Raw genomic sequence first — 22,716 nt, forward strand, 5'->3', positions numbered from 1 at the left:
TAGTTTCATATGCATCACAGGGTTTTATATGTGTGACAATCATTTGAGGATCTGAGGATTTTGCAGCAGTTCCTGGCAACACTGGAAAACAACACACACCCAAACACATGATGAATTCTCACGAGCGTGCTGCAATTAGAGAGAATTAGACTGATGAGCACAGACAGACACTGACTTTGCATGTAAAGAAAAAAATAAAGCTGTTATTGTGACATTATAAGAAAACTTCTAGAGTTTGTGGAAAATAAATGTCCTGTAAGTCGACCTCATCTGTTTTTCTGAAAAAGTGAATCAATTGTCGGTGCATTTTTGGCAAAAGTATTATTTTCACAAATGTTTTTTTGTCAATAGCTTACGACATCTGTTCTGTCCTGGAAAAATACAGAACTTAAGATATTCAGCTACTGAAATAATAATCTGAATTTGCTCCCCACAGAGACGAACCACTGCACAACAGCTGCTATTTCTTTGTTGATCTCTGTGCTTGTGAGAAATGGTTCCTTCATTTTGATCATCTCTGTGAATGCGCGCTCTGTTTATCTCTAATGAGAGAGGAGAGCTACACAGTGCAGCTGACTCTCCCAACTCCGCACAGAGGCCCATGCATTTTTCATGGCAGCTTCACAGGATGAGAAAAACTCATTGAGAAACCACCACTCTCTCTGCTACCTTCACACCAACATGGCATCAAGACACTTGTTGGACACTGACAATGATTAATGTCCCGTTTGTGTTGTCCAGCATTATTTGTTCACCCCTCGACTGCACCGGTCATGGAATCATTGTGCTGTTCATTTTGTTGTGACTCCTGAAGATCAGTGGTTTCCAGAAAGTTTAAAATCCATTTCTGCACAGACCTGAACGCTGCTGTCTCGATGAAGACTAATTCAGATATATGTTGGAATTGCCACTGTAACTTATAGCAACCATGAGCCAATGGCATCAAAGTAAGCAGGAAATCATGGCAGTGGTGTTCTCAATCAGAGGTAAGAGCAGCAGCGTTAGTGAAAGGATGAGAGCTGATAGAGGTTTCTACAACAAGAGGCTTATGAATGTGCGATTTCTGTCATTTACAGAAGGACACTTCTGTCAGTTGCTACAAATGACTTTCTCAGCATGATCCAATACACGTCACATGGATGCAGAGTTGTACACATAAAACACAGGTTCACCCACAAAGGCAGGAACTTCCTCAGAGACTTTAAAGCAAAGCATAAGAAAACATGCACTTATGACAATTCAGCTTTTGAATCGGATAACACAGTTATAGCTCACTAAATTATGTTATAGACAGTTTTACTAATGAAAGGTGGACTAATTATGCAGGAAAAATAAAAATTTCAACCAAATGGCAGCATGCATCTTTCGCATCATATACATTTTTGATATTTCTAATATAATGATTGCACGAGAAACATTTTAAGAAACAAGAACATGATCTCACATTGTTTGCGTTTATTGTGCCAATTATCAGTCTGATCTCCTCGTCAGACACACACTTCACTGAACACCCGCTCAGACACACACACACACACACACACACACACACACACACACACACACACACTGCTTCAAAAGATGAACACCGTGCCCTTTCCTGTGTGTTCCCAGGAATGTAGTACAGTACCTGTAGGGAATCCAGTCGGAGGAGTGCTTGGAGCTCATTCTGTATCAATCACTCACTGCTGCCTTAACTGCAAGGCTAACGGCCTGCAACAGCACCAGTGTGAGAAGCTATACGGGTGTCTGAGGACAGCGATCACAGCCAGAGAGCCCACATCGCCTGCTCATCCTCTGCACACAGTCCTAAATCCCCCCCAGCCTGCCTGGGTTTCCTCGTGTATGTCCTCTGTAGCTGTGGGGCTGTAGATGCCCAACAATCCAGACAGTCCTCCGTCATGCACGCTGAGCACATGAAACAGCCGTTTTCCTCTCTTCCATGTGTACGCTGCTCTCTCCTCTCCTCTTCTCCCATCCACCGCCTCTGCTCCTGCTCTGCGCTGGCTCTGTAGGGGCTCTATCTAAATCTCCCTCCGTTTCTTGCCCTTTAAATCCCCCCCCTCCCCTCCTCCTTCCAAATCTCGCTCTCTACCTCTTAGTCCAATCTATCTCTCATTATCTCTCGTGCGGCATCACCTATAAAGCGGCACAGAGAGCGAAGCTTTACGCAAAAAAAGGGGAAAAGGTTATAGAGAATCCCCTTTGTTTTGCCTCTTTGATTTCCTTCTATGCTATTTCTGTCCATTGCCACCCCCCCCCCCTTTCTCTACTGCAACCTCTCTCTCTCTACTGCAATCTCTCTCTCTCTCCCTCTCTCTCCCTCTCTCTCTCCCTGACACTTTCTGCATCTTTCTTGGTCACTGTCTGTGTTGCATGAGGAATTTCAAGCAGGGACTCAGATGTGTTTTCTGGACCATAATTTATTTATTCTAAGAGTATGAGGCATTAGCATATGACTGTGCAGACTAGTGTTAACAGCCTTTAATTCAACACCCTCTCTACGGCCAGACAAAGGCACCCTGTGATCGTGCCACAGCTCTGAACCTCTCTCACGCACATCTGCTTCCGCCCTCGCTCGGCCACCCCGCACTGTCACCGCACTAACACACACATCACTCACTGTGTTCCCAGGGTTATTCAGGAGTCCATCTTTAGACAGTTCAACCGAGAGGCCTTCACTGTTAAACCATCGCTTTGCGAGACGCCAGTTTTATGTCAGTACTCTTATCAGCACACAATTATTTCAGTTTTAGGTGTGTGATCCATGCATGCACTGATTTCAAGAAATTCACATCATCTGAAATCCTTCTGGAGGGAAAAATATATATTACTCACAGGTCCAGCCTCAGACAAGAGCTTGTATTTGCTTGATTTTGCATCATGTGTTGTACCAACTCCTGAGATTTAGGACATTTAATGCACCAAACCACACACAAACACATGAAGCCTAGAGCATCAAGTTCATCCTGCAAAGATCAGACCTCGTAATGGGCTGATCAGATAAGTTGCACAGTGAAGCTGTAATATAACATCCAGCATTGTGCAGAATGACAGTTCAGTAAAGAAACAGTCCGATAAGGACATTCAAGCATCTTCCCTCATTATTTATTGAACACCTAAAACAAACATCTCCGGTAGAAGAAGAAGAAAATGAAATGTTACTAAAAACCAACATAGAAATAAAGATATTTCTGTCTCAGATATGTGAAGTCCATAGCAAAAATAATTGTATTAAAAAAAAAGCTAACAGAATTGATCTGTATGAGCAATAATAATTAATAATTGGCATTCAATATCCATAGTACTGGGCTTATAATTAAAATATAAATTCTAACAGCAACACTTCTCGTTTTAAAAAGTTTTCCCTTTGTATTTCATATCTATTGGCCTGTTTTATAATAAAATCTATTATAAAAATGTAGAATCGAAGATCTGAAGGGGTTTTTACAATAAGTCACTTTTAAATCGCGCTCCACAAATATTGACATTTCCTGCTGAAGGATGTTGACAATTAGTTGACAGTAGCAAATATTATCTTTAGGTATAATCAAGTCAAATATAGAGAGCTTGATTTTCTTCTCCACTATATCACCGTCAGCATCAGCACCTACTCCTCACTCTTTACTGATGACACAGGAGAACATTGATTTCATTCTCAGGTGGTGATGGCCTTTCAAAAATGTCAGGTCACAAAGGTGGTTTATTTCTACTGAAACACAGCAAGAGTGTTGAAAAAATGACAGTGACATAAATCAGCTTTCCTAAAATGACACAGTCACCCACCATGTCATGTATAGCACCAGTTACACAAAATGAAGGCCTAGGCCATCAAGTGGAACACTTTTTTAAAGAAGGCAGGAATTATAATTCTTGTATAAATCTGGATTGATGCCTTGTTTAATAGAGAATCTAACATGTATTCTGCTCTGTTTAGAAAGAGGAGTTAAATCTGACTGTACTAAATGACTGAGGAGCATGTTAACAGTTTGTATTGTTGAAGGCAGGAAAGTCAGATGACTCTCCTACACACCTCTGCTGCTGCTCCTGCAAATTACAGAATCTTAATCCATCCTCTGAGAAAACCCACGGTCTTCCCTCATCAAGCTTAAAAAAGAGACAGTCGTTTTCATAACACAGCCTGAGAGACCCTTGTTTTTTTTTTGAGTTTTGTAATTTACCGTACAATCATTGTGATGAGTAACAACAGAAGAAAAAACAATCTGCACCAGTCATCCCTGCTGAAATCATCGCAGTATTTTGGAAGCAGGATGGCACAGTGATAAAGGAGACATCCCCAATGTCAACACGCATCAACTCTGCCTGTGCCCTTAAAGGCACTGATCCCCCCCGACTGCAATGTGAAGTGGCAGGACAGAGTTTTTCTGACAGTTTTTACAGAGGGAAGTTATAAAGCACCAGTCGTGTCAATAACAGTAACTGTTGAGTCTCTGTGTTAGGTGGCCTACATATCAGCTGCTGTGATGAAAGTGGATGTAAATGGAACAAGCCACTCCGCTGAGGAACAGGTGTAGGCGCAGCTTCCTGCTTAATATTTGATGCTGAAGGGAGGACTTTGAAGTTCTGGTCATGCGAGAGTTGGAAAGTGAGAGGGAGGCCGACTTTCTTATAATGTGGTTAAGACTGAAGAGTACTCTCCCTCCTACTGGACTTAACAGACTGTTTTCTTTCTTCTTTGTTTCCCCCCCCCAGGCCTTGTGGCCATTACGGCATTAAACAGCAAACGATAACATCCTCCTGACAAATTAATTTTTTTTCCAGTCCAGAGTTTGTACCGAATTTTCCCAGAGGCATTTCATCGTTGGTAACAGGAGGCCAGCAGTATCAGTAATTATAATAATGTTTCTGGCACACAGGGCATACAGTGATGTGAAAATGGATCTCTGGCTTGTGTCTGCCTGCCTAAGTCTTTCAGCCTGAAACACAGCTGCAGAGCACAAAGCCTTAATAATACAGCAGCCCGATCAGTCAGGAGGGAAGTAGCAACAGATGACTGACATTTACCATTTGTACGAGTGTATTTTGGGGGATTCTGGTCACATAAATCAACCAAATCCAGTATCATAGCACATTTCACAATTTCACAAGCCTGGCCTTGAAATATATCAGGCCCCTTTTCAGACGAAAGCAAAGTCCCTGTACAAACTGTTCTGCTCAACACCAACAGGTTCAACATTGGGTTTGGCACTACATGTACATTTGGATAATTGTTTCCTGCTGCCATCATCTCTGCTTGGATTCTTCCAGCTCTTATCACAGTTCAATGATTTCTGGATCCAAATGGAGACACATGAAGACATGCGGGCGAGGTGAAGGCACTTTAATTGAAGAGAAACAGGCAGCTGGGAAGTAGCAGGCAGGAACACTGGGGAGAAAAAACTCAAGAACAGTAACAGAGTGGAGCAGTAGCTCTCAGGCGGATGACCCGGGGTCTAGACAGACAGTTGGAGGCGCGGTAGGGAGGTGTCAGCTGGGATTTGCGATGAAGAAGCAGACGAAACTTGGGGTGGGAGCTCTGACACAGGAACAGACAGGAACAGACATGACACCTGCTGGGACCCCTGATGCAGGAAGAGTCAGGAAGTGGACAGCCAACTCAGGGTTCGGCTGGGGGCCCAACCGGGCGTAGGTTGTGGCACTGGGCAGCAGAGGCTCAGGGTTGCTAGGCAGCTGAGTCTCTTTGGTGCCGGGCAGCTTGGTATTGACGTCTTTGAGACTCATGCTTCTTTCTACGGGCTCTAAATCCTAGATATCTCAGGATGATAGCCAGATGAGTCCGCAAGAAAAAGGACAGTTCAACTTCTTCCTTTGAAACTAGGGACGGCAGGTTCACAAACTCAAGTCCTGACTGAGGATAAGACTAGAAATGAGTGTGCTGGAGGTGCAAAGACAGGGTGTTTTAATTACGTCCATAAGCCACTTGGATAAAGCCTTTTCCGGCCATAGCATTGAGGACGCCTCTCAACATGTCACACTCAGAGCAGCTCCTCTGTAAAAGCACGATTGTACAGCCAAAAGCTGACGTGTGTGTGCAACAAATCAATAAACTCATCCTTACAAGAAGTATCTGCAGTGGTTAGTGCGTACTGTCAAAATTCAATCATTTCCGGACCCAAATGCAAACACACGAAGACAGGTAGGTGCCATGAAGATACTGTTATTGAAGTAGAAATAGGCTTCCAGACTGATGGATTGAAGAAGGCAGACAGAAACACTGTGAAAAAAAATCTGAAACTTGAACAGGAACAAAGCTGGAATGATGATGAAGAATGGCAGGTCTGGGGAAACCAAACATGGTCGAAAAGGGATCGAAGACAGCGTCTGAGGGGACAGAGGAACACGCCGTGACACCTCTGATTCACTGCATTCACAGAAACTTCATTTTTTTCTCAGACAGCTGGCAAGGTTTTCTGAGAATAACTGGTCAACCTGCTCAAATGAAGTGTTTTCATAATTTGCAGCCAGCCTCACAGCATCGGAAGATTATTATTTAATTATTCGAAATTTAACTTATCTTTGCCATGTAAGAGCAAGTAGATGAGAACTGCCTGAATGCACCATGAGCTATAACCACTGTGTGGTGACATTGTGAAGCAAGTTTTGACAGATGAACCGGTGGTGTCCTCCAGATTTGGGGAAGAAAAAGATGATTTTCCCGCTGCTTTTATAGACGCTTTGATAGAGAAACTCTAACGACATATTCAGCCTCAAAATGCTTCCAAAGAGGCAATTAGGACACAGCTAAGGAGTGAGTCACTGACTTGATCGACGTTACGTCACTTCACACATGGGAGCGTACTGCACTTCACAGAGAGCCTGGAGGTGAGCCAGGGGATCCTGACAGCAAGAAGTGGGTGTAAACTAAAAGAGACACGTCAGCATCGGGATTAAGAGGATGGATGGTGTTTAATAACACATGTTTAATTATGCATACGCACTGACCACTGATATCAGATGGCACAAAATCTCATGAGTGTACGCGACTTGATGTTGGAGGCAAAATAAGGGGATTCGCAAGCTATTGAGAGTAATAGGAAACTGCTCCAGTTGCACATATGTAATCAATATTTTGATCAAGAAAATGTTATTTAAAGGTACAGTGTATAGAATTTTGTGATATCTATTCGTGAAATTGCATGTTGCAATATACCCGTCACCTCACCCTCTCCTTCCAAACATGAAAAAGAACCTTTGGTAGCTTCAGTTGGCATAAAAACTCAAAAGGTGTTTAGTTTGTCCAGTCTGGACTAATGTAAAAAACATGGTGGCCTCTGTAGAGAGGACCTCCTTGATATAAATATAAAGTATTTAAATATAAAGGGCCTTATCTGAGGTAAAGAAAACTACAATTCATACAATTTAGATGGGATCATGAGGATAATTCTACATTAAATTTAGTTCCATTTCACCTTAATCTTACACACAGGACCTTTAAATGATTAAATCACTGAAAATTCATGAATATTAGGTATTTATGATCAGAATTGATGTTGGTTAAAAAAATAAATCAATGACAGTAAAAAGTAATATAAATATAGAGTTTTATAACTCTTTTGCAAATGCTTTGAGTGTAACAGGCAACTGCCGTGGTTGCACATATAAGGGCCTGACCAACATGGGAAGACCGCAGTACACAGGCTGATTTTTAGAAGTGCACATACAGGGAAAAATTCTTCAAGTTCTACAACATTAGCATGCACCTAAAAGAGAAGCAAGCGATTGTCTACTCTGCATGTGGCCAAAAATGCAAATTAAACAGAAGCAGAAGCTGCGGATGCTTTTAAGCCTTTTTCAAAACTGTGATTACAATCCATATTCAAACTTCTGCTGAGTCTACTTGAGAAATCTCTGTCATAATCAGATAACATGTTCAATTCGCACCATAGTGCCAGGCTAGCACGCCACTCAATCATTTCACAATGAAACCTCTCTGAATTGTCCTAGAAAATGTATCGTAGTTAGAGTTGATTACACATTTGGACTATACTGAATGAAAATTCCAAATTTTCAGCCAGAAACAGCCCACTGAGGCCTCCAGTGAATCAGCCGACGTTCCGGATACAATCCAGCATACGATGCAGTCATTTATAGATGAAGGTCTTGAAAAGGTTTCAAACATTCATAGACAATTCAGATAAACCTATTTGAGAGCAGTGGTAGGTGGCAAAAAAATCAACAAGCCAGTATACGAAGGTTGCTGTGAGGGATTTTGTTTGAACAGTGGCATCTTTATTTTAGGGCGAGTTGTAAATCTTAGAGGAAGAGAGAGGGAGAGAAACACAGGGACTGTGTGTGTGTGAGCGAAAAGTAAATCACAGCTTCAGAGGCCGACTGTGTCTGAGCTTATGCATGAAAAGAATGAAAAGTGAAAGAGCACATTGGCTCATGTCCAGTATTGATTGAATCTAATGTGTGCCTTCTATTGATTCGCCCCAATGTGGCCAATGTGATCTTTGCTGGTACTAAACAAATTGTAGAGAATTTAAATGTATAATTCTGTTATGCTTTTATTCCCCCAGGGGCCACAAGCACCTGAGACTGTTTGTGTTCTTCTGTCTTCAAGGCTTCAGCTCAGCATGAAACTATGCTAAAGAATCAGCAGGTGGACGGACAACACACACACACACACACAGGCCGTGTATCAACAATCCCTCATCTCTCAGTGGCCAACAGAGGGCATGCATAAAACATGGTTTGATTAGAAAATGTCACATTGGAATGAAACAGTGTCCCAGTGTCCCAGTGAGGCCACCAGATAGACTGCTTCTGCACACCAAAGTTCCTCTGCATCCTCCCTCACATAGCGAAGCTGGATCTGTTTATGTATGAACAGTCTGCTGCTGCCACCTGTGCATACACAGCGTGATCATTAGATGAGCTAATAACACACATCTGCACATTCTGGATACATTTCTGCATAATTCGACCCCAATTCTGTGTCATTCTGATGAAAAAACCCACTAGGAATCATATACCAGCTATAATTTCATTGTACACCCTGTTCAATGACAATAAAGGCATTCTTATTCTTATTCTTATTCTTATATACAGTGGCTTTATCTACTCTGAAGTCTAAAGATAACGATCAAATGCAATTCAGATTGAAGCTGTCGTGTCATCCATCTTTAGAACTGTGTCTGTGGCTTGTATGCTGACTAAAGGTATAAGAGCTGCAAAATATAAAATGATCTGTATTTTTATTGAATAAAAATATAAATAAAACCCACCCTAACCCTAAACCTACATTCTAGAAATCAAATTTAAGCCTGAATTGAAACAAAATCGTGAATCCAGACTGGATGATATAATGTTTGCAAGCTGAAGCTCAGCAACAGAAACAGCACATTAAATATGACATTTGCAAACCATTACATAAACAATGCCTGCCCCAATGACACTCAGATCTGAATGGACCCCTCAGCGTTTCAACAACCAAGAGATTGTGTCTTGAGCTAAACTGGAAACCACTGGTATCCAAGGGCAACAGACAAAGATGCACAGCCTAGTATAATGAGAGACACAAAACCCAATACAATGATGAGTCATCTGACAGATTGTCCCTCTGTGTGTGTGATGAGTGAACCAAGAACACATACTCACATGCAGGAATCAGACAGAATTCAAAGTTCAAGCAGGAAGTCATGCAGGAAAGCAGTCAGTGATGAAAAGGTCACAGGGAATCCACAAGCAAAAATCACAAAATCCAAAAACAAAGACAAAAAACACAACAAAAAAAAGGACAGGGCATAGACAGTCTCCAAAACTACAACAGGCAATGGTGACACACAGACAAGAGGAATGAATGCTGGCAACCTCAAAGTCCAGAAACTACCTGGCAGGGATGTAGTGTGAAATATATATATACAAGTTATTGTGAAGGGAAGGTCTGTGACAATTTGGTTATATATCATAAAAGCATGTTGTATTCATTGTCTCTTAAGAATAAACTGTAATCACATGAGAGGTTTTCCTCCCTTACACACGCAGCTCACAAACCTTAGAATTGATATTTCTATCTACAGCAAACAAAGATGTTTGATTTTCAAAAATGCTTAAGATCTCAGTTTCTAATTCCTCGCCAGCTGTCTGTTTAAAGAATTGGGCTTTCATGCACTTTTATAATTTACACATGACAAAAGTTTACAGTTTATTCTTAAGAGACAATGAAAACAACTTGTGTTTTTATCATATATAACCAAATTGTCACAGACCTTCCCTTTGCAATAAATTGTCATTACGTCACATAGGCATTAACAGACCATGAATAAATAAAGCATCAAAAGCCTAATGTGTCTCGTTAGAAGTTAATGCCCCACTGACACACAAGTATCTCACACCCTGCTGACAGAATGGCCGGAGAGAGACAGAGATGTTGAACAAGAGTGTCTTCTTGTCTGCTGCTGCACAGTGTGAGTGCTGTATCTATCTTTAGAGGATTATGTGCATGTGACTCACTGTTTCTAAGAGCTTTCTGCTCGTGCTTATACTTAATCTCTCTTCTTTTCTGTTTCATCTTTTTGCTCTCCAATGAGTTTTTGCAGAGCCAAACATTCACAGCCATCCCCTCCACCAGTCTGGAAACCTCCCAGTAATGACAAGGATCAGATGAGCAAATGAAACAGTGAGTTACAGGAGGACAGAGAACCTCAAATGGAAAGTCCTCGCATGTGGACGAACCTTTAAATGAAACATGAAGCTGACCGTGTCACTGTGACTGTCGGATGATCTTGCGGATGAGAGAGCAGAGCTAATGAATGTTTTTAATTCAACGGGCAGGAGCAGGGCGGTGTGGAGGGAACACTGCGGCGTGAATACCAGCGACACTTGAATCCTAACTCAGCAGCTTTGCGAGGAGCCAGCGGCTGATGTCCCTCTCTGTGTGTCCTGTCGCCTCCTCTGACACACACACACTCCCACTGCTGGTTCAGTCCCGTCGCCATGGCAACAGTGGAAACTAATTATCATTTACAAGCTGTCTCAGGAGGCCATTCAACAATATCTGCTCCGAGAAAGAGACTCACAGGCGCTTCTTACGCAAATGGACGACCACCTCTGCTAGCTGCGATTAAGTGACATCTGGCAGCGCCTGTGATCTACTGTAACATCACTGTGTTGTTTCAGGGAGCAGCTGTGCTGATGTTTCTTCACCAGAAGAGGGACTCACAGAGTGGTGTAGGGAGGACACATGAACACAAGGAGGCGCTGTCAAGCTTTGCATTTTCAGCTGCTCACTTCAAGCGAGGGAGGGGAGCTCACACTCAGCAGCACTTCAGCTCCACACGGGCTGACAGGAGCTGCTTAACTGAATAGAAATCAAGGTGTATTAATGTGTTTCTCATGCTAATTATTAGCTACTTTAAATAGTCATTTACTCATATTATACAGTGCTGAGCCTACTCACATACTCCCATTACTGACAATAACCCCTCAATTCATTTGTTGTTGCTGCTCCCTTCATTTCTATCAGACATTTTCTTATGTGCTAATACTTTAAACATTTACACACATTAAGTTACAAACTGTTTCTTCTAATCAGTGTTGTAGATATTGTTATTTTGTCGATGTTCTCAGTTACATGTGGCATCTATTGCACTTCTGTCCATCCTGGGAGAGGGATCCCTCACATGTTGCTCTCTCTGAGGCTTTTTTTCCCTGTTTATGTTTGTTTTGTCTGTAGTTTTTCCTTATTCTTGACAGAGATTGTGATTCGTCAAATAAAATTTTGTTGATTGATGGAAAACTTCAAGTGATGATAACATCATCTGGAAAAGCTAATCTAAAACAAATGTTCAGGAATTACGTGTTAGAGGACCAGTGTGAAAATCTCCTGCAGGCCCTAAGAGCCCTTTACTTTCCATCCAAGATGCTAGATTCAGATTTTCACATTTAAAATGTTACCTTAATATCACAAACCTGAGGCTTTGCATTTGCTCTTGTAATGAAAAATGAAAAACAATAAAAGACAAAACAGCTTTTTTTCTGCTCTGTAGATGATTAAAATCAGGCGTTGCAACAATCCTCAACAATTACTGGTTCCTCACTCTTTGCAGTTTGCAGCACAAACATGCAAAATTTAAAATCCTGACACAGATCGTCATTAACACAATTTTTAAAGACGGAATATTAAGTATTGGAGTATTGCTGGGTCCACGTTTTTTATTTTTCCTACCTTCTCATGGCAGTGACAGACAAGAATCTTTGAATCACTGTTATTACAGAACAGGCTGTTCTGTCATTTTGGTTTTTAATTTACACAGTGAGAAACTCATCAAAGCTCAGGCAACACGGTCAACAAACTGCTGGAAGGAAAATGAAGATGAAACGATGAAGCAAACAGAACTGCTGTCCACCCTGGCTCTGCACAACATTCTGTGTTTGTTTTCTTCTGCTGTTAGTTAAGACTCCCTCTGCAGTCACAGTGGTGATGCAGTGGTTCGGACTGTTGACTCACAGCACGAAGGTTGTTTGTTTGAATCCGACTTTTTTTGTGTCTGCGTCATAGACTGTATGAAAAAATGAACGACATGACAGTTCCCAAAGAATGAAGCCAAAACGTCTCGATCTCCACCTGGTGGTTGGCTACATCATACATGTAGGTCATACATCGCATCTCGCCCAATGTCTGCTGGGATAAGCTCCAGCTCCCCCAGCGACCCTCACAGGGATGAACAGAATAGATGATGGATGGGTCTTTTTCAGTTCTAAGATTATTTGACTTTTAAAGACAAGGGAGAGGAGAAACAATTTGTCCTCTAAGACAGACAAATAAAATGTCACTCTCACATCCATCTTCAGAAGATCTATGCAGGGAAACAGTTGAGACTGGATGAAACATAATGAGAACAGTGGGGACAGTGGGTTCATACGAATGAATACAATTAATGATTGTACAATGAAAGAGCAAAAAGTTATATAGATGAATTCCAAAATGTTCCTCACAGTCTCCCGGGAGCTGCTCAGCACCTGCTTAAGTATTTAAGAGGCCCAGCTGCTCGAAGTAATCCTCCACTATCTATTCATCGTTACAAACCAACATGGTCACTGTTCTCAACAGTCCGTCAGCAGACCGCTGGAAAGGAAGTCACCTTTCATCTATCTCCATTCAGCGTTGTTGAAAGGTAGTAGAAATTACAATTTAGTATTATTACTTGAATAAAGACTATCTGGTGGGTATTGTGTATACTAACAAAAAGCTTTGGAGGCCAGTGTAAAATGAAACAATATGAATCTGACTCAAGTCACACAAAGGTTTCGCTGGGTCGGTAACGATTTAAAAAGAATATTTCGAAATGAAAACCTGCTGGAATAACATATACAATAGGACCCACATGCTATAGTAATGCAATAAAATAACAACTGAATAAAATAACATTTCATTACACTGAGATGATTTTAAAATTTCATAGCAAAATATTGTGTCTGTCTTAATTGATATGATTATTGTGTTTTTGTAATGTATTATCTATTATTTATAATTTAACATGAAACGTTGGTCTCCTCTAGTCATCAAATGTGTTTCAATGGCAATAAGCAAATCAAATACCTTCGCCAAACATTCCCCATTTAATTAATCTACTTGATATTTATCATGATCCATGAATTATTTCTTTCGAAATTAATTACTTCTACAGAAATTCACGTACATGTCAAAAAACCTCAATGTTAAAGAAAATTGTAAAAATATCCTGAATCTGCTCTCTGATTATGATCCACAAATTGGCCTCTCTCCTGACCAATAATCACATCTGTCCAGTAGTTTTTGCATTTACAGGCCTTTTTAAAAAAAGAATACAATAAAATATAAAACATGAGTTTCAAAAAAAGTTAAATCCAAAAGATTAAAGGCATTTTATCTAAGCTGAACTTAAACAAATTTTCAGGAATTACGTGTTAGAAAGCCGTGAGAGCCCTTTACTTTCCATCCAAGATGACAGGATTCAGATTTTAACATTTAAAAATATTTACCTCAATTTTACCTTAATTTCACAAACAGAGGCTTTGCATTTGCTCTAAAGATCGTTCAGTGTAATGTATGGTTCATGCTTAATGCAGCGGGAATTAGAGAATAAATTGAGTTATTGGAGACACTGGTTATGGAGCAGAAAGGATTGTTAGTGAGAGAGGGAGCTGAGCTAATCAAGAGCACATGGAATAAGAAGGAGGGGGGGGGGGGGTCATCATAATCAATTTTATCGCCTTTCTTGGTACCAGCTGTCCACAGGGACTCTGAGTGTGTCAGACCTCGATCTGGTTTTCACCTCCGATGTGATCTCTCTTCATATCCACCCACATTTAGATCAAATGTCAGAGTCTGCTCATTACTTTCCAATATTCTTCTCTAAAATGCTCTTAGTACAGGAAAGCTTTTGAGTATTGTTAAAGATGTAGTATTTAACAATACTAGCCAGTTAACCAGTCAGATGTTTTTTCCTCTGCTGTTTGTATTGGTCAATTCTAATGGATCATAAGATAAGAGAAGATAAGATTTGGGAAATGAAGGAAATTCAATGTAATGTAATGATTCACGCTCTGCATGTCAATATACTTGGCCAATGGATGGATGAAGCCCTGCTGCCCTGGATAATAAATTCAAGATATTCAGATCATTGACTATTTTTTTCAATGAATGAATCATTGTCGGAGAAGAGAATAGAGAGAGAACAGAGTATAGTGAGGCGGCTCCATCAAATCTCACTCCAGAACTAATATAATAAAATATACAATCTATATTCAGTAGCAATGGAGCAACATTACAATCCATTTGAAGTGATGTTTGTAGGCAGCGTTTCATGGTCTCCATCAGTATTTGTTTGTGAAGTGTCACCAAATGCCATCACTAAAGGCAACCTCTCAGTCAGCTTGGCATTTCTAACCAAAAACAGGTATTCTGCATTAAGACTTAGGCCGTCATCAAAGGAATATCTCCTCCATTCATAAATCATTGACACTGTACGAGACAGGACACATTTGCACCCCCCTCACTTTGATGCCTTTGCTGTCTTATTAAAACAGCAGAGGTTGTTGGGCGTCCACACATCAAAGTGGATTTGTGTTGAATTATGCTTTTAGCAGCAGGTGTACCTTTAGAGCAGGAGCCTGAAACAACACGACATCCCAGCTGTGCCCTTCGGTCGTGTATATGCGGGTACTCCAGAAAAACCAGTGATGGAAAATACTGCAGACACCACTGGTACCTTACATTACGGAGAAAATCATTCCCCTCACATTTAAATAGCTAGAGAAAAGCCAGACATATTTTATCTCACATTATGAATTGAATTTGTGGTAGCAGTTGTGTGACAGGGAAAGTTCGTGTTCTGTGGGTGGTACTCCAACAGCATTTCTATCTCATTGCTATTCTACACAGGCATAATGTACTCCAGCAGGAAGGTCATGTTTTCACCCGTCCATTTGTTTGATGACTTATGTGTTGGTTTTTAATCAGGATAACACAAAAACTCATCAACTGATTCACCTATAGGATAAATAAGAGTGGATGCAATTTGGTGCAGATTCCTAATGAAAATCTGAACCGGATGAATTTAAATGTGGTTTCATAAGGGGACTTATCTATCTATCCATACATACATACATACATCAATACATCCACATATAGAGTTTTGTGTTACATCATCTGCTAAACATCAGTCTTTAAGGATTTCTTGAATCTCACTGAAGATTAAATTGCAGGGTTGTTGTATTAAGATCTTTATTTTCAGAACATCTTGAGGGGCCTTCACAGTTACTGGTCACAAGGATAAATCACTTTGAGGAACATAGGCTACATGTAGTGACTTTAAGAGAGCTGTTTTTATTTTCATTTGTTTTGTTCATCACAGCTGTGGCAGAAAGAAAGAAGAAAAAAAAACCATCTACATGTGTACACCGTGCTCTCCGCCTCATTCACCAGCAGATTGCCTGGAATCAGCACCTGTTCTCCAAATCACACTAAGCTCCAACATTGCCAGCTTACCTCTGTTTCACTTAAGGGGCCATTACTAATCCAAGCATCTCCCCCGCAGCACACAGAGGAAGATGTCAGAGGGGAAGCTCCTCCCCCTTCTGCACCCGATCTCAGTCCCAACTTTATAAAACAGCAGCTTTATGAAGATGCAGCTTCAAACCACAGTGGCAGGTCAGTTGGCTTCAATGGCACATTGCAAGAGAATGTGTTGTGACTATGCCACTGAAAACAAGATGATTATATCAGGTATCAGGCATTGGATGTAAATCATCAGACACATGATGTATGAAGTTTTCTCAGCCTGTGTTTCTGTGCCAGTCAGGCATTTAGGTTGTTATCTTAAATAACTTTAATCAACTGAGTTGCAGTACTAATCCACAGTCTGAATTCAGGGGCAGCTCTGGACATCACCCTTATTAGCACAGTGAGGAGGCTGTGTTTTCATAGATATTTGTCTGTTAGCAGGATTTTTTATATTTTTTTTTGAAAAGGATTCAGAAAAAAATCAGGCAGATGTAGAGTGCTAATATCTATGAAGGGGGCGGAATTTGGTGCAGATCTGGATAATGACTCAGATTTTGTGAATCAAAACAGAGGGGGTAATGCGTTTAATGTAAACAGTTTGCAGGACACTTCTATGTATGGTATATGTATCTGCTCTCAATACACATATGCAATATGGTGATAAATTGGCATTGGCGAAAAGTGTGTGCTCTCCTGATTTCATTTATTTTGCATTAAATCAACTTGTCCATTTTTTATGGGCTTGTGTGAAAAGTACAGACATTCTGACAAAGACAAATTTCTTAACCAGGAATTACAGCACCAGTATCCTTTACTTTATCCTAGTGAGGGACACGTGTAATTTGTCACAATATGTTGTATCACAGAGGTTTCCAACAGATGAGGCCACAGGAATCTGGTAAGTGTAGCAGAATAGACCAAAGCAGCAACGCTTTATTTGCAACCTTCATCTTTCTATAGTGGTTACTACAGAAACCGGTGGACAGTGACTAAGCTATAAACTGCATAATGACAGCAGTGCAGTATCAGGCTTTGAGCTGAAGAGTCAGGTCTGATGCTAAACACTTGATTGCATCACCACCAAAAACTGAGATAATGTACAGGAAACTGCAGTATTCGCCCTGGTAAAAAGTTTAAACAATAATATTCTCCTGCACTGTGTCATACAGAGTTTCTAATTATTTGGTTCAGAGCAAAATATCTCAACTGTCAACGACTGACAAATCAATCTCAAACCTTTTGTTTGGTTGTCGTCAATTTCTAAATGATGCACATGATTTTTTTGTGAATAATATTGTAAGCCACAATGACCCATTGAGAGATTCCCGTTTCAGGAACTCCCAGCACTCGGTGTGGCTGACCAGCGTTAGAAATATAATCATAGAGAACGGTTTCCTGGAAATCTGAAGGTCCAATTTTTAAGAAGCAATACGCATCTTTCTTAAAATACAGCAAATAAGTGACAACATGCATTAGAGCAGGTTGCAGCTTCTGACAGGCAAAAGAGAGTAAATACACAGTGTTAGTGCTGACTGTCCACAGCTCCTGTTGAGGCTAATTCACACCTGCATCCCTAGCTGTACAGACACGGGCACAACTCAGATAAACCCATCTGATCTGACCTGAAACCAAATCCGTGTAGAGATGTTATATAGAGGCATCAGACAATGCAATATCATATGAAAGCCTATCAAAACCATGATAAATTAAATCTTCTTGCTGCTTCTAAATCAGCTCTATGCATCATTGTCCAGAGGTTATTTCTGCTCCACAGACTCTGATGGAGCACAGATGAAATTCAGGTAATACAAGCTTTTTAATACAACCAATTTTCTTCTTGATTCAGGAGAGTGGTCTTTCATTTTGAGAGCATAACTTCATATCTGACAAGTAATTGGTGGTAAGAATTCTGACAAGGACATTCCACAAAAATCCAAGAGCGAGAGCAGAAATCACATGGTAGGACTGGCCAAGAAAATCATAATTATAGCAATATCCTTTTCTTCAGTAAGAATATACAGTATAACAATGGTTCAATATATTACTTATCCAATGTGGTCATGTGACGAGGTAAGACACATCGATCTACCTTAGACGAAGTGTAAGTAGAGTTTAAAACCACAACCTTCACTCAGGAGCAAAAATCAGTCTTTAAACTTCCAAGAAATAAAAATGTGAAATTCATTGAGATGATTTGAACATTATTATGTTGATATATCGTCCAGCCCTGTCAGAGCAGGAGCAGAGCATGTGTGAGAGAGGGCAGAGTTTGGAGGCAAAGCATTAATCTCAATGTGAAATGAAGAAATAATGAAAGAAGAAACTCTGTACGAAAAAACTCCATCCACACAGTGAACAATGTTCATCCTCCATAATTTATCAGGCCTTCTTTGTAAAGATCACCACTGACACATCTGAACAGGACGTCTCTTTTACTGCAGGTAAGGAAAGCAGATCTCTGTTTACACAGTCAATTAAAATTGTCTAAATTAATTAATCAATGGTGAGTTAAATATCTTTTTGTACAGTCACCACAGCAGCTGCTTTCTAGGAGCTTAACAAATGCTGAGAAAATAAGGAGGAAATGACTGTGTATGAGCTCCACCATTTCCTCTCTTTATAAACTCATTTATCATGTGCATTTTAACAGAGGATACAACGTACACAAGGAAATTCAAACTAACCTTTGTGCTGGATATTAAAAAAGCATGCTGCACTGAGCTCTGAAGGCTTTGAATTGTATCTCGTCAGCCCACCTTGCTCCTCCATCTCCAAGAGACAGTGTTTACTGAGCGGGAGCCAGGACACAGGGTGATTGTACATAGTGTCGGTCAAAGAAGAAACAGGCTCCTCCAGGGAAAACAATGCATGCAAAAAACATTGATATTGTACTGTCAAAATCAAGATAAATAACCTCAATCCTACTGAACGTACAAAATGTAACTTCTACAGATGAATCTAAATAACGGCTGAGGTAATGTATTAAAGTTTTATTCGAAGTATGCAGGCAGTGACAATGATTACAAATAATTGTGATCTATTACAAGTAACCAATAGAAACAAAGGAAGGAAAAACAGCCGACCAGCTAACTGGCTAACACTGTGTGGATCGGATATTATAGGCAATTAAAAGGCAAACAAAATGAAACGTCCCGTTACCTCAAATAAAATGCACGATTTCTCTGGGTTTGAATATTGTTGAAAACATTTTGGATAAGTTGAGTACCCAAGTCAACAAAGTATATAACTAGTTTAGCTGTTCTTAGACATTTCAATGAAGACAAGTTATATATTAAATCTTTAAATAACTATCTGCACGTCCTCAAAAGAAAACAGTGGTAAACTAGACGGTTCACAGCCAACATCCCATGTGACAGAGGGTGAAAATAATCCCAGATGTGTTGTTTGAGCAATTGTTTTCTCATTGTCTTCACAATGATCTGACACTTTTGTTTAATGAGTCACTTTCATATAGATTTCTTAGAGGCCTATATTTTCAACGTTTCTCATTTTTAGTTGAGTGTCTATAACCACACATGTAAATTGATAAATTGAATATACAGTGGAGTTTTTGAAATCCGGTGGTGTTATAAAGCTGTTGTTTGATGAATTATTTACAATCTCTGAGCAGATCTGAGCAGCTGCTTGTCCTGGCAGTGTATAAACCCACTGTAACAGGATTCATCCAGGGGGCGGTTCTGTTTTTTAGAACATCTATACTGCAAGTATACAACACTAATAAAGGTTAGGGTCTCAATTAAAAATGGCCAGCAGTCCCACACATATTCTCAGTTATTCTGGCTAATGAGATCCCTGCTCAGATTGAAGTTGAACAGTTTCCAACCTTAACCAAACATCAGGGACAAATACAAAAGATAAAAGTGTTGCGTCTCCTTCACTTACAGTTGCTACAGAACTACTATGAGTTCTATGAAGCACAATATACACACACCATAGTCCTCAGCGGAGGTTTAAGCAATCAAAATATGAAGCACCTGTGAAGCACTGGTAAATATAATCCTACACAGTTGTCATAGATATTGATTTGAAGCTCTGTAAGAGGTGAGACAGACATGTGCATGTCTTTATTTCAGCATGTGGGCCTCATAGTAGCACAGACCAATACAGATATGGATTTTCTTGTTTTCACTCCTAGCTCCGATAGAAAGCGTCAATGCAACTGCAGATGTAACTTCTCTTTGACAAGAAACTGCATATGCGAATGTCTCATTACAAATTGTCTGCCCCAGGCTGGAGACAACAACAAGCAACAGCTCTCCCAGAGGTTTATTGGGCTTCTAATATTTGATTATTTGATCAGTCATAGAAGTTGTGTTTTCACCCATGTCAGTTCGTTTGTCAGCAGGATTGCACAAAACTACTAAAAGGATTTCCACGTAAACCTGATGGAAGGATGGAACATGAGCCAGGAAAGAATCTGATCCAAACAAAGGGACGGATCCAGGATTTCTTTTTACATTTTTTTACATTTTCAACAATCTATCTAAACGATCAGTTCTAACTCAATCTGCTCCAGTAACTGTCGAAGCAGTTCATCAGCAGAAAGGCGGCTCATGTGCACATTTGCTCACCTGCGCATGAGATAGAACCACTTCGGAGATAATGTTTTTCTTTTAGGAAAAACATAATTTATCATTGGTATAAAGAAAAATAACAGCCCTACTTAAATGCACAGACCGTGGTACCTCTTACAGTCTGTAAGCAGCACACAGTGAACATTACTTCAGAACCCTTCAAGAAATTTTAAGAGGGCTACAGAACCATTAGCTCCGACAGCAGGCTCTTGGGATGTCCATGAACAAATCTAGAATACTAATTATACCGTCTGAGCCAATACATACAGTGTTGTCATGGTAAAACTTGCTCTACTGTGCCGCTGGTCAAACAGCTACAGAATCGCCAACATCTCCAACCCTCCATTGTACGCCAGGATGTTGAGTATGACTACTAAGAGAAATATGAATGGTGTGCAAGCTAGAAAGTATTCATGGAGATATTTATAATCGCTTTGTTCACTGGTGGCAGGTGTACTGCATATATACTGTGAATATTATTGATATAATGCTATTGTTCCTGAGAATGTATATACAGTTTCCTCCATGCCATGGCCGTGTTCAGTAATCATGAGCGTTCAGTGACTGATTCACACTGACTGTATATGTTGTGGTGGCATCACATACCCAAAATAGATACATTTAGACCCCCCCCATGCAAAACAAACTCCTCCACTTGCTCATGAGTGTGATTTTTTCTTAGAAATTCGTCAGACTCTCAGCGCCCGACAGGCTGAGGACTAGCACATCTCTACAGGAAGATGATGACGGTGATAATAATGAGGATGAAGAAGAAGACAAAGAAGATGATGATGGTGATAATAATGAGGATGAAGAAGAAGACAAAGAAGATGATGATGGTGAGGATGATGGTGAGGATGATGATGATGATGATGATGATGATGATAATGAGGAGGATGAAAAAGTAGACATAGAATATGATGATGGTGAGGATGAGGATGGTGATAAGGATGATGATGAAGAAGAACAAGAAGAGGAAGATGATGATGAAGAAGACAAAGATGATGATGATGATGATTATGATGAAGAAGAAGATGATGATAAAGAAGTTGGTGATGATGATGAGAATGATAATGATGAAAATGATTCTGATGAATATGGTAGTAGAGGTGACGATGAGGAGGAAGATGAAGAACATGATGACAATGTTAACTTGGCAGAATATTTTTACTTCTCCACCAAAAAAAACTTTTAAGTCTTTATAGATAGATAGATAGATAGATAGATAGATAGATTGATAGATAGATTGATAGATAGATAGATAGATAGATAGATAGATAGATAGATAGATAGATAGATAGATAGATAGATTGATAGATAGATAGATAGATAGATAGATAGATAGATAGATAGATAGATAGATAGATTGGTTGTTTTATGCAGCAGGAGAGTAAAAACAGTATTAAACACTGTGGGTCATGTGATCCTGAATGTTATTGTGATGGTGGGCTGCATGTTCTGATTTATGAGGTTTTAAGACGGACACACACAAAGGGAATCGAACAAATCAGACACAGGACAACGCTCAGGCTACTTGATGAACTCACATCACATCTCTATAGTCCACATCGACACCAGTCATCGATAACGCAGGGGGGGTCAACCTTTGAAATATCGGCCTAATATACACACACGTGAAAGTAGCCTCTCTCTCAAACACATACACAAACACACACACACACAAACACACACAGTGGGGGGAGCAGCTCCTACCTGTCGTAACTCCATCTGCTGTAAGACATGCTCCTGTTGCTGCTCACTCCCTCCATGTCTCCGCTGACGTGAGGACCGGACTCGGTGCCGAGACGACGCTGAATGAGAGAAATAACCCGGAGTGCGATGGCTCCTCCTCGGTGCTCCTCCTCCTCCTCCTCACTGACTCTAACATGAACTGAAGGAATCGCCGTGAAGTGAAGGAGCAGCGGGGCCACGCGCTCTCCTATTGGCCGAGAGCTCGAGCGCGAGCCGCGGAGTCGCGGTGCACGCGCAGGTGCTGATGTGTTTCACTGTGATCATCAACACTGAGGACTGCTGCCTGCAGACACCCTGCTCCCTGCAGACACCCTGCTCCCTGCAGACACCCTGCAGACACCCTGCTCTCTGCAGACACCCTGC

General features: G+C 40.5%; 1 protein-coding gene across 2 annotated transcripts in view; it reads right to left on the bottom strand.

The window, feature by feature from the left end:
- The window catches only part of tub (TUB bipartite transcription factor), a 41,788-nt gene extending 19,299 nt beyond the window's left edge, over window positions 1-22,489 (bottom strand). The window contains exon 1 of one of the 2 annotated variants that reach the window (XM_069524380.1): window positions 22,315-22,489. In XM_069524380.1, the coding sequence (XP_069380481.1) occupies window positions 22,315-22,370 (56 nt within the window). In that variant the 5' untranslated portion in view covers window positions 22,371-22,489. Of the gene's footprint in view, window positions 1-1,627; window positions 2,037-22,314 lie in introns of those variants that run through there. The other variant, XM_020098709.2, reaches the window with a different exon arrangement.
- Window positions 22,490-22,716: the final 227 nt, after the last annotated feature.

This window comes from Paralichthys olivaceus, chromosome 1 (assembly GCF_024713975.1).
Source record: "Paralichthys olivaceus isolate ysfri-2021 chromosome 1, ASM2471397v2, whole genome shotgun sequence".
NCBI lineage: Eukaryota > Metazoa > Chordata > Actinopteri > Pleuronectiformes > Paralichthyidae > Paralichthys > Paralichthys olivaceus.